Raw genomic sequence first — 15,537 nt, 5'->3', positions numbered from 1 at the left:
TTCTGATAGGTTTATTCAGTGCCTATAATCTCTGGGGCCCAAAACATTTGGAAGAAACACAGGGATCTGTGTCTGAGTGCAATTTGATTCTGCCCTACACAAGGGTCTCTCAAACTTGAACCTGTATCAGAACCAGCAAGATTGCTGGACCCAATCAGAGAGTTTTGAGTCAGTAGGTCTGAGGTGGGGCCCAAGAATTTGTAGTTCTAAAAAGTTCCCTGGTGACGTTGATGGTCCAGGGACAACACTTTGAGAAGCACTGTCTGAAAGAAAATAACCCCAAATGTACTGACAATATTGCTTAGAAGGATCATTTTGATGGGGTTTTGGGGTGACAGTGTGGGTTTGGAACCAACGGTTAAGAAAGAATTCTTGAAGGCATCTTTGGTGTAAAAAAGGTGATTTTATTAAAGCAGGGGGGCAGCATCCAGGGGCAGAAAGAGCTGCACTGGGGTTGTGACAGGTAACTGATTATATACCTTCAGGTTGGGAGGGTGAGAGGGATAGAGTAAGTCCCTAAGGAATTTTGGAAGCAAGATATCCAGGACCTTGAGGGGCTAGCTGTCATCAGGAAAATGTCACTTATTACTATTTAGTAAAGCCTCAGTCATAAGACCCTTCAGATGTAGATAAGGGGGCCATAAACCTGGAGTGTGGTTGCCAGCATATATCTTGGGGGAGTTGAGATAAAGGAAGTTTCCAAAGGAATTCTTATGTGTTAAAGTAGATTTATGGGATCCTGGGGGGGTCAGGATGATGTTAAGCCAAGATTTCCTTTTGTCCCTAACAAAGTGTCATCATCGAGGCAGCTGAGCTCCTAGAGGAAGTTCACTCTGCCTATTTCAAGGACTTGTCAATGGACTGTAGGCAGTAAGGGAATTTAATTTTTCACCTGCCTTCTTTTCCCACGTCACCATGGCAAGCACTTAAACCCCTTCCCTTTGTTCTTGGGTAGCCAGGAGTGTCCGAGGAACATCACACATATTCCACCTGGGGTGGTGGTGCTAGCTTATATTTTGCCCTCAGCTTGCTTTATGCTCCATCAATCTGATATTGGTCCAAAGATTCTACTTTATCAACAATAGCTCTTTTTTTTCTCATAAATGTGACAACCATTTTCTCATTTGATTAAAGATTACTGGGATTTCTCTTAAATATATTAGGCCACTGCTCCCACGCCTTTCACCCAAATTCTTTATATCCGAGAGTAAGTCAAACAAATGTATGCATTATGCTTTTAGTTTGAGTTGGTGAAATAAGACAATCCCCCCACCCGTGGCAAAATAAATTCCCTCTTCTGTTTCCCAACTCATAACATGAGGCTTCCTTAGGTTCAAGACATAAAAATCACAATGTAACTTTGAATAAATATTTGTATGATGCAGAAGATGAAGGTATAGTGAAGATGTGTGATTTAAACCCTGTAAATTACATGCTCATTGGTTAATTTTAATGTCAGTATTGCTAAGTTTGTGGTCTATTTTTATCAATAATATGGCAATTGCATATGCATTCAACTTGGGGTATAACTTAAATGAAGTGTGAAAATATATCTCCAAAATCTGTGCATGCACAACTTACTGCTTATGTTTATGTAATTTTGCTATTAGGAGTCCTCACTAACATAACTTCAGTGTGCCCCTATCTTTGTCAACATGGTTTTATTATTCCGTGAATCTCTAGCTGCAGAAGATACATGTTGCAAATAACCCCATTTTTTACTCCAGGAGCTTCCCCAAACGTCATTTAAATGAACATCAGCACATTCAACTCTTTAACAGATAGCATCAAACATCTGTTGACTCCTCACAATTTTTAAAAAAAATATATTTATTTATTTTTGGGAGAGAGCAAGCAGAGGAAGGGTGGATGGAGGGCAACAAAGGATCCCAAGTGCGCTCTGCACTGAGAAGCTGACAGCAGTGAGCCTGATGTGCGGCTTGAACTCACAAACCGCGAGATGATGACCTGAGCCAAAATCAGATACTCAACTGACTGAGCCACTCAGGCGCCCCTACTCCTTATAATTTTTTAAAGCCCTCGACTTAAAATCTTTGCTTTGCTGTATCCACAAATCCCAAATTGTTATATCATGATATTTATTCCATCGTAATCAAACATCTGCACTGAAAGATCTACTATAAACCAGTCTCCAGAATCTCATATACATTCCTACCCGGGACTTCATCAAGCGGTGTTCTCTCTTGAAATAAATAAAATAAATTCAGCTTTGTATTATCAATAGGTTATTTTAGTGTTTGTTTGTTTTTGTTTTGTTTTGCTTTGTTTTGTGGTTTTAGGGAGCCAAAATTTGAGAATCTTGGACTTCCTATCCACATCCTACCTAGCCTTCTTCACTGTAGCTGTCCCAGGCTCTTGACTAGGACATTGCTACTCTGAGTCTCCTTGACCTCCTGCTAGACGAACTTGTTAGAAATACAAATTCATTATGGTTTATATATACAATGGAATACTACTTGGCAATGAGAAAGAATGAAATATGGCCTTTTGTAGCGACATGGATGGAACTGGAGAGTGTGATGCTAAGTGAAATAAGTCACACAGAGAAAGACAGATACCATATGTTTTCACTTTTATGTGGATCCTGAGAAACTTAACAGAAGACCATGGGGGAGGGGAAGGGGTAAAAAAGTTACAGAGAGGGAAGGAGGCAAACCATAAGAGACTCTTAAAAACTAAGAATAAACTAAGGGTTGATGGGGGGTTGGAGGGAGGGGAAGGTGGGTGATAGGCATTGAGGAGGGCACCTATTGGGATGAGCACTGGGTGTTGTATGGAAACCAATTTGACAGTAAGTTTCATATTTAAAAAATGCTAAAAAAAAAAAAAAGAAAAAAAAGAAAAGAAATACAAATTCTGAATCCTACCTCACCCACCCCCACCCCCGAACCTACTCAATCAAAACTTCTGGTGCTGAGCTTCCAAAGTACTGCGTTTAACTTATAGGAAAAAAAGAAATTCATTTTAGGAATGCTTTATTATCTGCTTAGATTTGAAAAAAGAATAGATTTTTCATTTTTGGTCCAACTCCTTGTTTCTATCTGTCTTTGTCACTTTGGTTGCCCATTTATAAGAGAAAGTTTATAGAAAAGAGGTCCCAATATATCCCTTCATCAAACTGGCCCTGGGAACTGAGAAGTTCGAAAGGTTTCTTACTGGAACTTATCCTTTGAACAAACTGCCCTGGTCACTTCCCAAACCTAGGAGAACTTTACTCAGTCCTGATTTGCTTTGTCCATAAAAGTCCAGTTCTGGGAAAGATCCCTCTAAGCTTTTCTGTCTCCTGTAATTAATGAAAGATAGCTTGGTCATCAGGCTGGGGGGGCTTGAGCCATGAGGTGCACAAACACCCCTTTGACTGACTATTCCCCAACTCCCATGGGCTTATCTCCCTCCACACATGCATCTGTATCCCCTCTGTCTGGGTGTCCTGTCCTCACAGTTTTAAACTCACTCCAAATCATGAGCTTTACTTTCTAAATGACATAATTCAACAAGGATAATTTAGAATTACAGTTGTCACTTTGGGGGAACTTTTGGCATAATCAGAATTGTTCATTTGAGAGGCACATTAGAACCAAAAAGGGAGCAATATTGCAAACATCCACCATCTGCAAACTTTGATTTATATGAAGACATATCTAAAAGAAATCCAGATCCAAAATTTTTTCTTTAAGAAAATTTTCAAGCAAAGCAAAATAAAATGTGAAAAATGTAAAGTTATCTCCATTCTGGATTTCCTCAAATCACAAGATGGACTTAATCACCTTTATCTTCTTATTCCTTTTCCACTATACTACATTCTCCCCTACTGGATCTTCATTCTCCCCTACTGGATCTCTCCCTCTGGCACTCTCCCCTTCCTGCCTGGTTGGTTGAAAACCCCAAAGTTCAATTAACTCAAAATTAAATCACCCTTAGAACAGAAAAACCTCTTACACTTGGTTTTAAGCCTAGGTCTCGCTCTGGGCTGAGAGCCATTGTCAAATAGTTTCCAAACCCAAAAAAGATAGAAGGAAATTTGCAAAGGAATGCAGGATAGCTTTAGGAACCAATAATCCAGGGCTTCCAGATTTATACCAATTAATTAATGCATTAGTGGAAGCTAAGATGCAAGAAGTTAGGAGAATAAGGCAGATTTGGGAAGATCTCAAGATAACTGAAATGAATCCTACTTACATAGGGATGTAGAGAGGCTTGGAAAAGGTAGAAGTGCTGCACACAGTCTTCTGAAGTCTCTACCCAAAGACTTTCCAGTGAGAATAGATTGGGCTATGGCATAGTCTCGGAGGCAAAGCAAGGAGGAGCTCATCTGATACTTCAAGAAGAGGCTCTTTGCTACTTTTTGGCAAAATTTAGAAGTAGATTTTGAGGTAGATGTGACTCTTCTTTTCACTTTTTGTTAATAGTCTTAAGCTAGAAAGAGGGAATTTAATATGAAGGCAAAAATCAGAATGGTTAATAGCCCCATTACCAGACCTCCGATACTTTGCTGAATAATTTGAAAAACAGAACAACACCAGAATAAGACTCAGTACAAATAGGTGACTTTGCAGAAAACAAAAGAAAAACAACAACAAAAAAATTAGCTAGATGATTCCCATCCCAGTCATCCCATGTAGAAAAAGGCTGTCTTTTGTGAAGACATAAACCATACACAAAATATTACTGTAAACAAAAATGCATTGGAGAAAGAATTATCTTGTGTTAGCCCAGAATCTATAGAAACGGAGTATAGTGAATAATCAGTAAAGGTGCTCTGAGAGGGGACTGTGTTAGCCTCAAACTTACAAGGAAAATGTCTCTAAATAGTAAAGGGAAGCCTTGCAAATTTTTTATTGCTACAGGTGTTGCAATATCCACCTGAAATTCTACCAGTTATACAACCTTGCCTTTGGAGCAAACTATTAGAATATATTAAAACAGAACACAGAGCAATTAGAATGCTCAGGTGGTAGGTGTCTCTAATAATCCTCAGACACTCCCTGTGTCCCAGTCCATAACTGTCGCCCTGGGGTCTCTAACCAAGGAACATGTTTTCCTCCTTAATGAACATGCACACCTGCTAACTTCATAAAGAGCCGTTTGCTGTGCAAATTGAATTGCCAGACTAAATATGTTAATAGTTCTTTTCTTGAAACACCTGAGGGACCCCTATTCATCCTCATGGCATAGTTAATTTGGACAGTGACTTACCAATGTCTGCATATCCAAATCAAGTCCACATTGCAGATCTCAAGGAGACACCAAACTTTTTGTGGGCAAACTATTCTACTCACATCGTACTTATTACGATTACAGGGGCTGGGCCCATCAGGGTTAAGAGTGCCCTGTCTAAATGTCAACTCAAACTTGCACGGTAGCTTCTTACCCAGAGTTAAAGATGGACTACAAACCATAGCCAGAAGTCTAATTAAGGACTCATAATACCTTGTAGCATTCCCTATAACACTCATGACATCTCTGTTAATAACCCAGGGGATGGAATATATATTTGTTCAGGCTCTGAGGATAGTTATTCCCTGCTTCCCTGTAGTATCAAACCCAAATACTATTTTCTTTTAGGTGACTCCCGAGGTTTCAATTGTACACTACTACATCTGTGTTCTACTTGCTCTGGTGTCTTTATAGGTCAAAATAATCAATCACTGTTAGCCTTCTAGAAAAATCCACAATAGGGGCGCCTGGGTGGCGCAGTCGGTTAAGCGTCCGACTTCAGCCAGGTCACGATCTCGCGGTCCGTGAGTTTGAGCCCCGCGTCAGGCTCTGGGCCAGGCTCTGGGCTGATGGCTCGGAGCCTGTTTCCGATTCTGTGTCTCCCTCTCTCTCTGACCCTCCCCCGTTCATGCTCTGTCTCTCTCTGTCCCAAAAATAAATAATAAAAAACGTTGAAAAAAAAAAAAAAAAAAAGAAAAAGAAAAATCCACAATATACCTGACTGCTATGGCCAAAAGTACTATGGAAACTCCCTCATACTTTTCACAAGTCTTCAACCACCAACTCTAGGACCTAAATTTCCTTGTGATTCTATTCTTATCGAATACGTGGATGACCATTTTTTGTGTTCTTGAGATGGGGTGAGCTCTAACATTGGTTCTATCCCTCTGCTTACTGCTTTATTTAGCTCACAGGTGACATAAGACTTCCAAAGGGAGGTTACAATTTTGTCAAAGTTCATCACCTACAACATGATTTCTCCTGAAGGTAAATTCCTTTCTCTTAATAGGCTAGGCCTTGCCAAACTTTCCCAGGGTAGGAACTAAGAAATGATAAAGAAGATTCTAGGATTTCACTGGCTACTGGAGTTCCTGGCTGCTCTGAATTTCCAAATCACTATATGACTCAATCAAATCCTTGGTACTCAGCTGCTTCTGGAATCTAAGTACAAACACTTCTTTCTTGAGTTACAATGAACTCTTCTAAAACCTCCCACTCTGGGTCTACCCAATCGTCACAAGGTTGTCTAATTATATATAATATGAGAGATTTGGACAAGGCTTGGGTGTTCGGACTCAACTTTTTGTGAATCATTAGAGACCAATAGAGTACTACAGTTCCTCTCTTGACCTGGTGGCAAAAGTCTACTCACCTTGCTAAGGGCACCAGCCACAACAGCTAAACAGCTAAGTGCAGGCTCTGTCCACTTGTTTTTAGCATCTCCTTTAAAGTTGATTTAAAATGGGACAAATTCTTTGTTGCTCATTGAAAATAAGCAACACCTCTCTGCAAGTAGGCTTACTTTCTATAAAATCCTATTCTTTCCTCCCTCACATATTTTTATACATCATTATAATGCTCTGAATCCTACTACTCCTTTTTCACTGTCTTAAAAAGGAGGCATTTATGACTATCTAACATCTGTTTGCAAACTGTGAGCCCTTGGATAGATATGCTAATAACTACTTTAGAAAATCAAAACTTAGTTTTGTTTGTTTATGGGACATATCTTAAGACTGAAACAGGAAAATAACAGGTGCTTGGTTCAGAATAGAGTTGCCGTATAGTATGGACCTCTAAAGGGAATGGGTGTTATTTTACAGAAAGAATGTTATGATTACAGCTCTCTAGACCTTTTTGATATCTTAAATATTACTTTAAAAAATCCAGGATGTAAACATTTATAATTTAAAAATTTATAATGTAAAAATTTATAATTTGTAAAAAAATTATAAATTTAAACATTTTTGCTAGTAACTCCATATCTGTAGGCTCCTCAGAGGGATGATAGCGTCTACTCTCTGGGTTTAGTTTGGGTACTTATGGTTCCCAGCTGATAAATGGAATACAAACCTTTTCTTGCTGTTTGTCTGGGTCGCACTGTTCAGATCTGTGATCTCCAGAATTTTGCATACTGTGTGTAGCTGCTGTCCCATCTAGTGATCCAATTAATGATCATTTGACAAAAAGGACAGGAAAACCTGACACTCCGTGGCAGTCGAAACAACCACCCTGGAAACATGACACTCAACTGTGACACCATAAATTGTGGTGAAGTCGTGGCTTCATCATGTTCCCAGAGATTAATGATCTATCCTTCAGCTCAGGTTGAAGAAGCTGAGAAGCATGAGCACTCAACTTTGTCTACAATGTCATGAGTCTAGAATTCCATTGTCTTCACTAACATAGTTTTTAGTGTTCACTAACATAGTTTAGAGGAACACTAAAGTGATCATTATAACTTTATTATAACTTCCTTGTTCAAGAAACTTCCTGAAAAACCCAGTTATGTGAACATCAAACTATTCAGTTTTGGGGGCGCCTGGGTGGCTCAGGTGGTTAAGCATCTGACTTTGGCTCAGGTCATGATCTCACGGCTTGTGAGTTCAAGCCCTGCATTGGGCACTGTGCTGACAGCTCAGAGCCTGGAGTCTGCTTTGGATTCCGTGTCTCCCCTCTCTTTGCCCCTTCCCCACAAACGCACGTGCGCGCTCTCTCCCCAAAATACATATAAACATTAAAAAAAAAACTATTCAGTTCTTCAGCAGACAGCATCAAACAACTGTGTTCTACCAAATTCTTCAAAACCTCTGCCTTAAAACGTTCGCTTTGCTATGTCTACAAATCCTAAGCTATCAGGTTACCCCTCTTCTGCAATCCTAACCGAGCTCTTTCCCCTCAAAGACACTACAAAAATTCTGTCAAGTAGTGTTCTCCCCTATTACTTTTACCAAAACAAACAAACTCTCCACTTTGTTTTACCCACAGGTTATCTGGGGAGCCAGCAGGCGGATATAACAGATTCCTGAGCGTGGCCTTCATGCAGTAGGCCCAGGAAGGGCCTGATCAGACTCCAGTTGATTCCCTGAGGAATGTGATATAAGGACCACAATTTAATGCTCTAACATCTAGCTGTGTTTATCCTCTCAAAAACATTAAGATTGAGTTAATTAGTCTTTGAGGCGAGACCAATTGCAGGGGCCTAGACTCTAGTCCCTCTGTTCATAGATTTGGTCCTAAACTGTTTTGATTCAGGAACTCCCCTTAGACAATTTATCCGTGGGAGATAAAACCAAGGAGCAGTGATGCTCACTACCTAAGTCTCAAAGGATTCTGTTCAGATTCACAGGGCACATTTCTAATAACTACCATTTGGGACTTCTCTTCTTAAAATCAATAACGTGGAAAATGAATTTAACAATCAGTACATGTTTACTTAAAATATACAAATGAATAAACTTAAAGGATAATTCAAACAGGTTGTGATAATGCAGAGCATTGTTCTGCTATATATTAAAAAAAATCTTATGAATAGATCTGGGGCGGGGAGGTGGAGGTGAGGATACGAGTGTTTTAACCTGCATGCAAAAGATCCAGGCCTCAAAAGAAAGGGGCAATTAGAGGAGAGAAAATAAATGTTATTTATAACTCAGCTTATTATATGACAACCACATTGTGATTGGATAATGTTTTGGTCAGTTTTAGCAGAACCAGAAATTTTCATTACTAATTAGGTAAAGAAATAAACAAAAAATGAGGTCTCAGGAGCAGGATTTGGATACCCCAGCCATTCCTAGATCCTGTTGTTTTCATGCCTGGTTTGGTATGTGGATGGCTCATCTAGGAAGACACGGATTTTAGAAACAGAAATCATTTTCCTCTAGAAATATATTTTCTGAGCCCGGGATAGAGCTATGCTGAGGTCAAACTGTCTTGATTCTTAACCATGCTTTAGCATATCCCTGTAATGACAGGAATATATTGATTGTCATATAAGGTTACTTTCTGTTTTAAAATCTTGAATTAATATTAATCGTTCTACTATTCACTTATCACTTTTCTAGATTGCATGGGACCACCACCCATGTGTATTTGCAAGACTAAAACTTATGACATTAATTCAGCATCTAAAACATACACTGCAGGATGTTGATAGGTAAGCAGCAAAAAGTTCTGCTGTTAAATGCTTAGAAATGCAGAGCGACACAGGCAGGTTTCTTTCCTTCGGGATTTCTAAACGCTTTTAATATGTTCATGTGCACTGTGAATCTTTACAGGGCATTAGAGCATGCCGTGTTTCCTAAATTATTTAACCAGGGAATCTTTTTTGGGGGCAATGCTGCTACATCCAGGGCATTTTCGGTGATCATTGTGATGTCTTCTTCGGATTCTAACATCACTAATAAGTACATTGAAGCATCCCAGTGAAGTTACTAGGATATGGTTCTCTATAGGTGAATTTCACATTTTTCCTTGAACTGTATCTGGATACACATCCTGTGGGGTCTAAACTACACTACGTGTTCTTATAGGGACCTATTAATCCTCCTCCCAGGTCCCGTTACTATTATTGTAACCACTTGATTATGATGGGGCTTACCACCAGATTAGGAACTCCCCAAGGCAGGAATTTTTTCTCTCATTCGGTCTTTGGAAGCTTAAGCAGTGCCTCACACATCTCAGGCATATGGATATTTTGTTTTCAGTGCAGTTATAGCCACTAAATTTCAAGTCAAGGCACAATTTTGATCCACGGTTAATTCTAACTTTCCTCTTTACCTTTTTCATTTTATTAACTCATCATAGACATTTTGGGGAGATAGTATCCAGAATGCATTTTGTTTGGTACTAAGCAGCGCCTTATTTTAAGCATCATTGACAATATAAGCCTACTTGGTGGGGGTGGAAGAACAGTGATAGTAAGGGGAGAACAGGGTACAGGAGGATCGTGTGGGATGAGGGTAAATTTTTGAATTTTTTTAACGTTTATTTACATTTGAGAGACAGAGAGAGACAGAGCATGATCATAGGAGGGGCAGAGAGAGAGGGAGACACAGAATCTGAAGCAGGCTCCAGGCTCCGAGCTGTCAGCACAGAGCCCGACGCCGGGCTCCAACTCACAAACTGTGAGATCATGACCTGAGCCGAAGTTGGACGCTTAACCAACTGAGCCACTCAGGCGCCCCTGGGGGTGTGGGGGTGGTGGTTGCGGGGAGCTTTTGAAAGTGTAACTATAGACATCCCCACTGGAATGTGTGGCTGCCCACAGTTTGCCAAGCAATCAACATGGCTCATGAAATTCACAGGGTAGAATGAATCAGACTGTTCTAGATTTTGATAGGCTCACTTGGGTCAGATTTACACTAGAATGACTCCATTCTTTCCAAAAGTTTTATAATGTCATTTTATTTTATGTAAATTTAAAAAATAATTGGTTTGAAGTAAAAATTTAAAAATCAGTATTCTAATATTTTTGAAAAGTGGCCTAAAAAAAGTAATATCAGGAACTAATTGTAATTACATCCCATAGCAGGCTGGAAACTCATCTCATTTAATTACGAATTCAACATTTGTGCTCCCTGGAAGAGAACGGAGCTAGGCTGAGGGAAACTGTCAATTAATTTTCCCTAATTACCCACATATAAAATTCAAAAGTCCCCAAAAAATAAGCTGTAAGAGAATATCTGAAGCCGAACATACACTGCAAATATTCTAAAATATGAAACTATGTCACCACTTGGAATGTCTTCAAAATTAGACATTAGGGCCAGGTCGGTTAAGTTTATAGAAAGTGCAAATAAACTACGTTTCTAAACAAATGCTTTGGCAGGGGCACAATAGGGCATGTGCCCTACTCATTTGGACAAAGTGAAGAACCTTCTATGTGTTGTGTGTTCTTCCATCTAAAAATTAACAGTTCAGCTTGAACAAACCTTTTGAGCAGTTTAAAACAATATCCCTTTTATTCCATTTTTCATCTAGGTTTTCTTTCTTTTTCCCCCTAAATTTAGTTTCAGTCCTGAGGTCTCTTCCCATAGAAGGTTGGGCAGAGATATGCTAAGTTTTCCTACAAGTGTTTCTTTCTGAAATTGAATTGGTAGCCTGGGGAGGAGGGAATGATCTTCTTGACCTTTGTTTTATAAGAATGCCTTGTATTCACCTGGGTGACTCAATTGGTTATGCCTCCGACTTCGGCTCAGGTCATGATCTCTCTTTGAGTTTGAGCTCCACATAGGGCTCTGTGCTGACAGCTCAGGGCCTGGAGCCTGCTTCGGATTCTGTGCCTCCCTCTCTCTCTTCCTCTCCCCAGTTCATACACATGCTTTCTCTCAAAAATGAAGATAATAATAAAAAAAAGAATGCCTTGTATAGAGTCCACTCGTTTCCCATTCCATTGAGACAGTGGACATAATGCCCAAGGAAATGGACACTGTAATATTTTGGCCTATGTCCCCTGCTTTATCTGCCTCGAAGCTCATACAGTGAAATCTGATGGCCCCTCTCTCTAGTCACACCCTCAATAACTCTGCAATTGCTCTTATTAAAGAACTGGGATCCAGTCTCCATACCTAGCCTTGCAATTTGCTTTCACCACCAGAATTTAGTACAAGTGGTGGTGTGCCAGTTCTCAGCAAAGCCCTCCATTTGCACACCCATACTTGGGTCAGTGTATGAGAATATACCCAGTTAGCTCACTAGTGGGTGAAAGAAGCCGGCTGGGTTGCTGCAACAATCCAGACTGGCCACGCGATGCCACTCAACAACCAGTCAACCCCAGACATATGGGCAAGAGAAGTCCTCCCCGATCAGCTGAATCTCACATCCCAGGGGCTAAAGCCATGCTTGTTATTGAGATTTTATGGCTGCCGCACCGATTAGCGTGCCAACAGATAACTAATACCCCAGGGAGTGGACATAGCACAAGTGAGACTGGCTCTTGACCTCCATCAAGAGCTCACTCCTATCACTTAATTAACCTCACAAAAACACTAGCTAATATCATATGGAATGAAGTATTTGGATCCTATCTAGAGTGCTGGGTAGTGTGGTGTTAGTGGTGTTTTACTGTGTTTGCATTAAAGTTTCAACTAATGAATTTAGAAACGCCACTGAAATAGTTGGTTGACTGAAACAGTTGAATGGGGGGCGGCAGGGAGAAATCCAAGGGCAAACTACATTCTTTAAAAATGTACACGGGCACATGGGTGGCTCAGTCGGTTAAGCGTCTGACTCTTGGTTTTGGCTCGGGTCATGATCTCATGGTTCATGAGTTTGAGCCTCTCACATCAGGCTTTGTGCTGTCAGTGCAAAGCCTGCTTGGGATTCCCTCCCTCCCTCTCAAAATAAATAAATAAGCTTAAAAAATGTACATATAATCTCAAGGATAGACAGAAATAACAAGCTAAAGGCTTAGTGTAAAAACAATACTTTGCTTTGTGTTCCCACCTCCCTTTCCAATTACCTACTCAACAGGTTACTAGAACTTAACAATTGTTTCCTTAGGAATGCTTAATGTGACTATTACTTTGGGGTAAACAGGATACTTACAATGCATGTTCCTTAGAATGTATCTGTTTTATTCTAACAAATTACATGTTTGGGGATTTTTCTATTTCATAGGTAGCTTTTACTTTTAGAATCAAGTAATACAATTCTCAACACTATTTCCCACAGGATGGCTTCAGGAATGGATTAAACATACTACCAGAATGGTTAAAACCCAGTGCATATATAAAAAGCACATTATTTAAGGCCATGCGGCTAAGTGGATTTGGAAGAGGAATCAAGTAAATACAATAGCATCCAAGTTATTAAAACAAAAGCCTGATAGGCTTTGTGTGTATGTTTTTAACACCCAACATTATTTTTCCCTATCTATAAGCTTTCTATCTGTAAAGGAAACTGAGAATTATATAAATAATAGAGAAGAGAGGGACACACAGAAAGTAGAACAAGAGGAAGAATGCATTCGTTGTGTAGGAGAGAAAATAGAAGAAAATAATAGCTTTATCATTATACAGGCTCTTTTCGTATTTTATTTTCATAAATGTACACTCAAAGCTCAGTCTCTCAATGAACACAGCTGAAGAATATCAAAGTCATCTTGTGTTAAAATTACTTTTATTCAGGATGAAAAATACAACATGTAACCAGATTAGATGATAGTCTATGATTAGTTCTTTACCACATATTTCAAAAGAACTACATACTTATTTCCCCTTGTTGTTACTGTGATATATATATATTTTTATTTATTATTACTTAGAAGGTTACAATGTAGTGTTTTATGTAGCTTTTCCTTAATAGCAGATAGAAGACATGTTGCACACAATTACAAGCAGAAAAAAATTAATACGTAACTTTTCAAAGTAAGAACAAGGAAGACACCAAATCTACAACTTGTCGTTCAGAGTTCAGGGAAAGTTTTTTTCTTTAAATAGGTGCTTTTCTTGGGTTTGATGTGGCCTGATAAAAGCTCTAGATTTTGCAGACTGCAGCGGCATAAAGCTATTTCCAACACAATGGATGAAGATGCATCTGAGGTAGAAAGGTGGTCATGGCTTTCCTCTTATATAAAACAATTTTCTTCTCAAAATATCTATGCTGCAAATAGACACCCTTGCCCCCCAACCCACCCAACCTATTCTAAAAGAATAGCAATTTCTAACTTTAAGCCTCCTTCTGGCCAAATCCCAGTTCAAGAGAACCCAAAGTTAAAATGTCCTGATGTTTTAAATGCACATACGCTTGAATCAAAACACGTGATCTTTCTTTCTTTCTTTCTTTCTTTCTTTCTTTCTTTCTTTCTTTCTTTCTTTCTTTCTTTCTTTTTTGGTTTCTCTACATTTGGTAATTACATAACACGTTTCAACTGAATCAGTTAAATGTTAAATCAGAAGCCAAACCAAATACCTAACAGCATTGACTCAAAGGCAGGGGTACCACCATCTAGGCATAATTTTATTCCTCTATGGAAGCAGTGACACGGGCTTTTGATAAACATCCTTTCCAAATATACTGATCAAATGAAAAGTAATAAAAGATGTAATCATTCATCCAAAAGGTAAAATGAAACAGGCATTGAATTTGTCTGCTGTCAGGAAGAAAAGAACTGGGAGTTTCAAGAATTACAAATGGCTTGAGTATACATAAACAAAATAAAATTCTCTTCAAAGGGAATTCGAGACAAAGATGTGTTCTGGTAGCACGATTAAGTAAAGGTCTGTTGTGTATTTAATGATGAAAATCAAGACTTAGCAACTAAGGAAATGTTATCCCATGTTCTCTTTCTGTGTCCAAATGAGAATATACTTCAATGGGCAACCTTTGGTAAAAATGATCTTTGAGATTATTATAATGCTGTTCTAAGTCTCCTCTATCATATATACCGGGACATGAAATAAATAAAGAAATCAAGATCTACTTATTACATGGAGCGGGGAAATAAAATGCTGGAAACAAATCCCAGTAGGAATGCCAGTTAGGCACACAGGACTTTTACTGTGGTTATCCAAGTGGTCACTAAGTATGATGTCAAATAAAGTTAAGTGGTATGTAAGAGATGTAGCCTAATTCATATACATAAATATTTAATTGAAATATATGACTTATTAATTTGGCCAAATCATGGAAATGAATACAGGAAATCTATGTGGTCATGTGGCTGGTGAATTATAAATAACCAAAACATAATGGTAAAAGAGCGGAAGAAATAAACGAAGTTATTGTACAAGGTTAATATAAAGGAATGTAAAAATGTAACACTGTTTTCTAATTCTTATGCAATTTTTGTTATGGTTAATAACAAGAAGGTATCATCTTAGAAAGCCCCCACCCACTTTCCCAATGCTGTATACAGTATACAAATCAGTGACAAATGTAATACCATTTCCAAATACCACTCTGTTCATTAATTTACAGTTGCATAGAAAGGGAAGAACAAAAAAAACCCAATAATATATGATTATTATAAAAACAAAATATCCTTTCTCTTTGGATAGTCAGTGTTTTACTCCTTCAGTAGAACACACAGTCAGCGCTCAACAGCATGTTTCAAGGAGCCATGGAGCTTCTGATTAAATGGAACTCGGAATTGGCATTTGCTGAAAAGGGCAACACTGTTAAGTCAGGAAATGTTGACTGGCTAGATGAATACTTCACATTGCCTGTGGGAAGGGAAACAGTGCTGTCAGAACAACATTTACACAGAACATTACAGGTAGCAGAGACCTGTCAACTCTTCTGAGAAATAAAAGTACTTCTTTCACAACTATCCACAGCCCCTTTGGCTGTGTTCAA

General features: G+C 38.9%; 1 protein-coding gene across 3 annotated transcripts in view; it reads right to left on the bottom strand.

The window, feature by feature from the left end:
* Positions 1-13,342: 13,342 nt before the first annotated feature.
* UTRN (utrophin) overlaps positions 13,343-15,537 on the bottom strand; it is a 514,156-nt gene continuing 511,961 nt past the window's right edge. For all 3 annotated transcript variants that reach the window (XM_042987266.1, XM_042987264.1, XM_042987265.1), the window contains one exon: positions 13,343-15,404. In XM_042987266.1, coding sequence (XP_042843200.1) covers positions 15,396-15,404 — 9 coding nt within the window. In that variant the 3' untranslated portion in view covers positions 13,343-15,395. The remainder of the gene's footprint in view (positions 15,405-15,537) is intronic.

Source organism: Panthera tigris, chromosome B2 (genome assembly GCF_018350195.1).
Source record: "Panthera tigris isolate Pti1 chromosome B2, P.tigris_Pti1_mat1.1, whole genome shotgun sequence".
In the NCBI taxonomy this organism is placed as follows: Eukaryota; Metazoa; Chordata; class Mammalia; order Carnivora; family Felidae; genus Panthera; species Panthera tigris.
The sequence above is the reverse complement of the archived record's forward strand: the minus strand, read 5'-3'. Positions and strand labels throughout refer to the sequence as shown.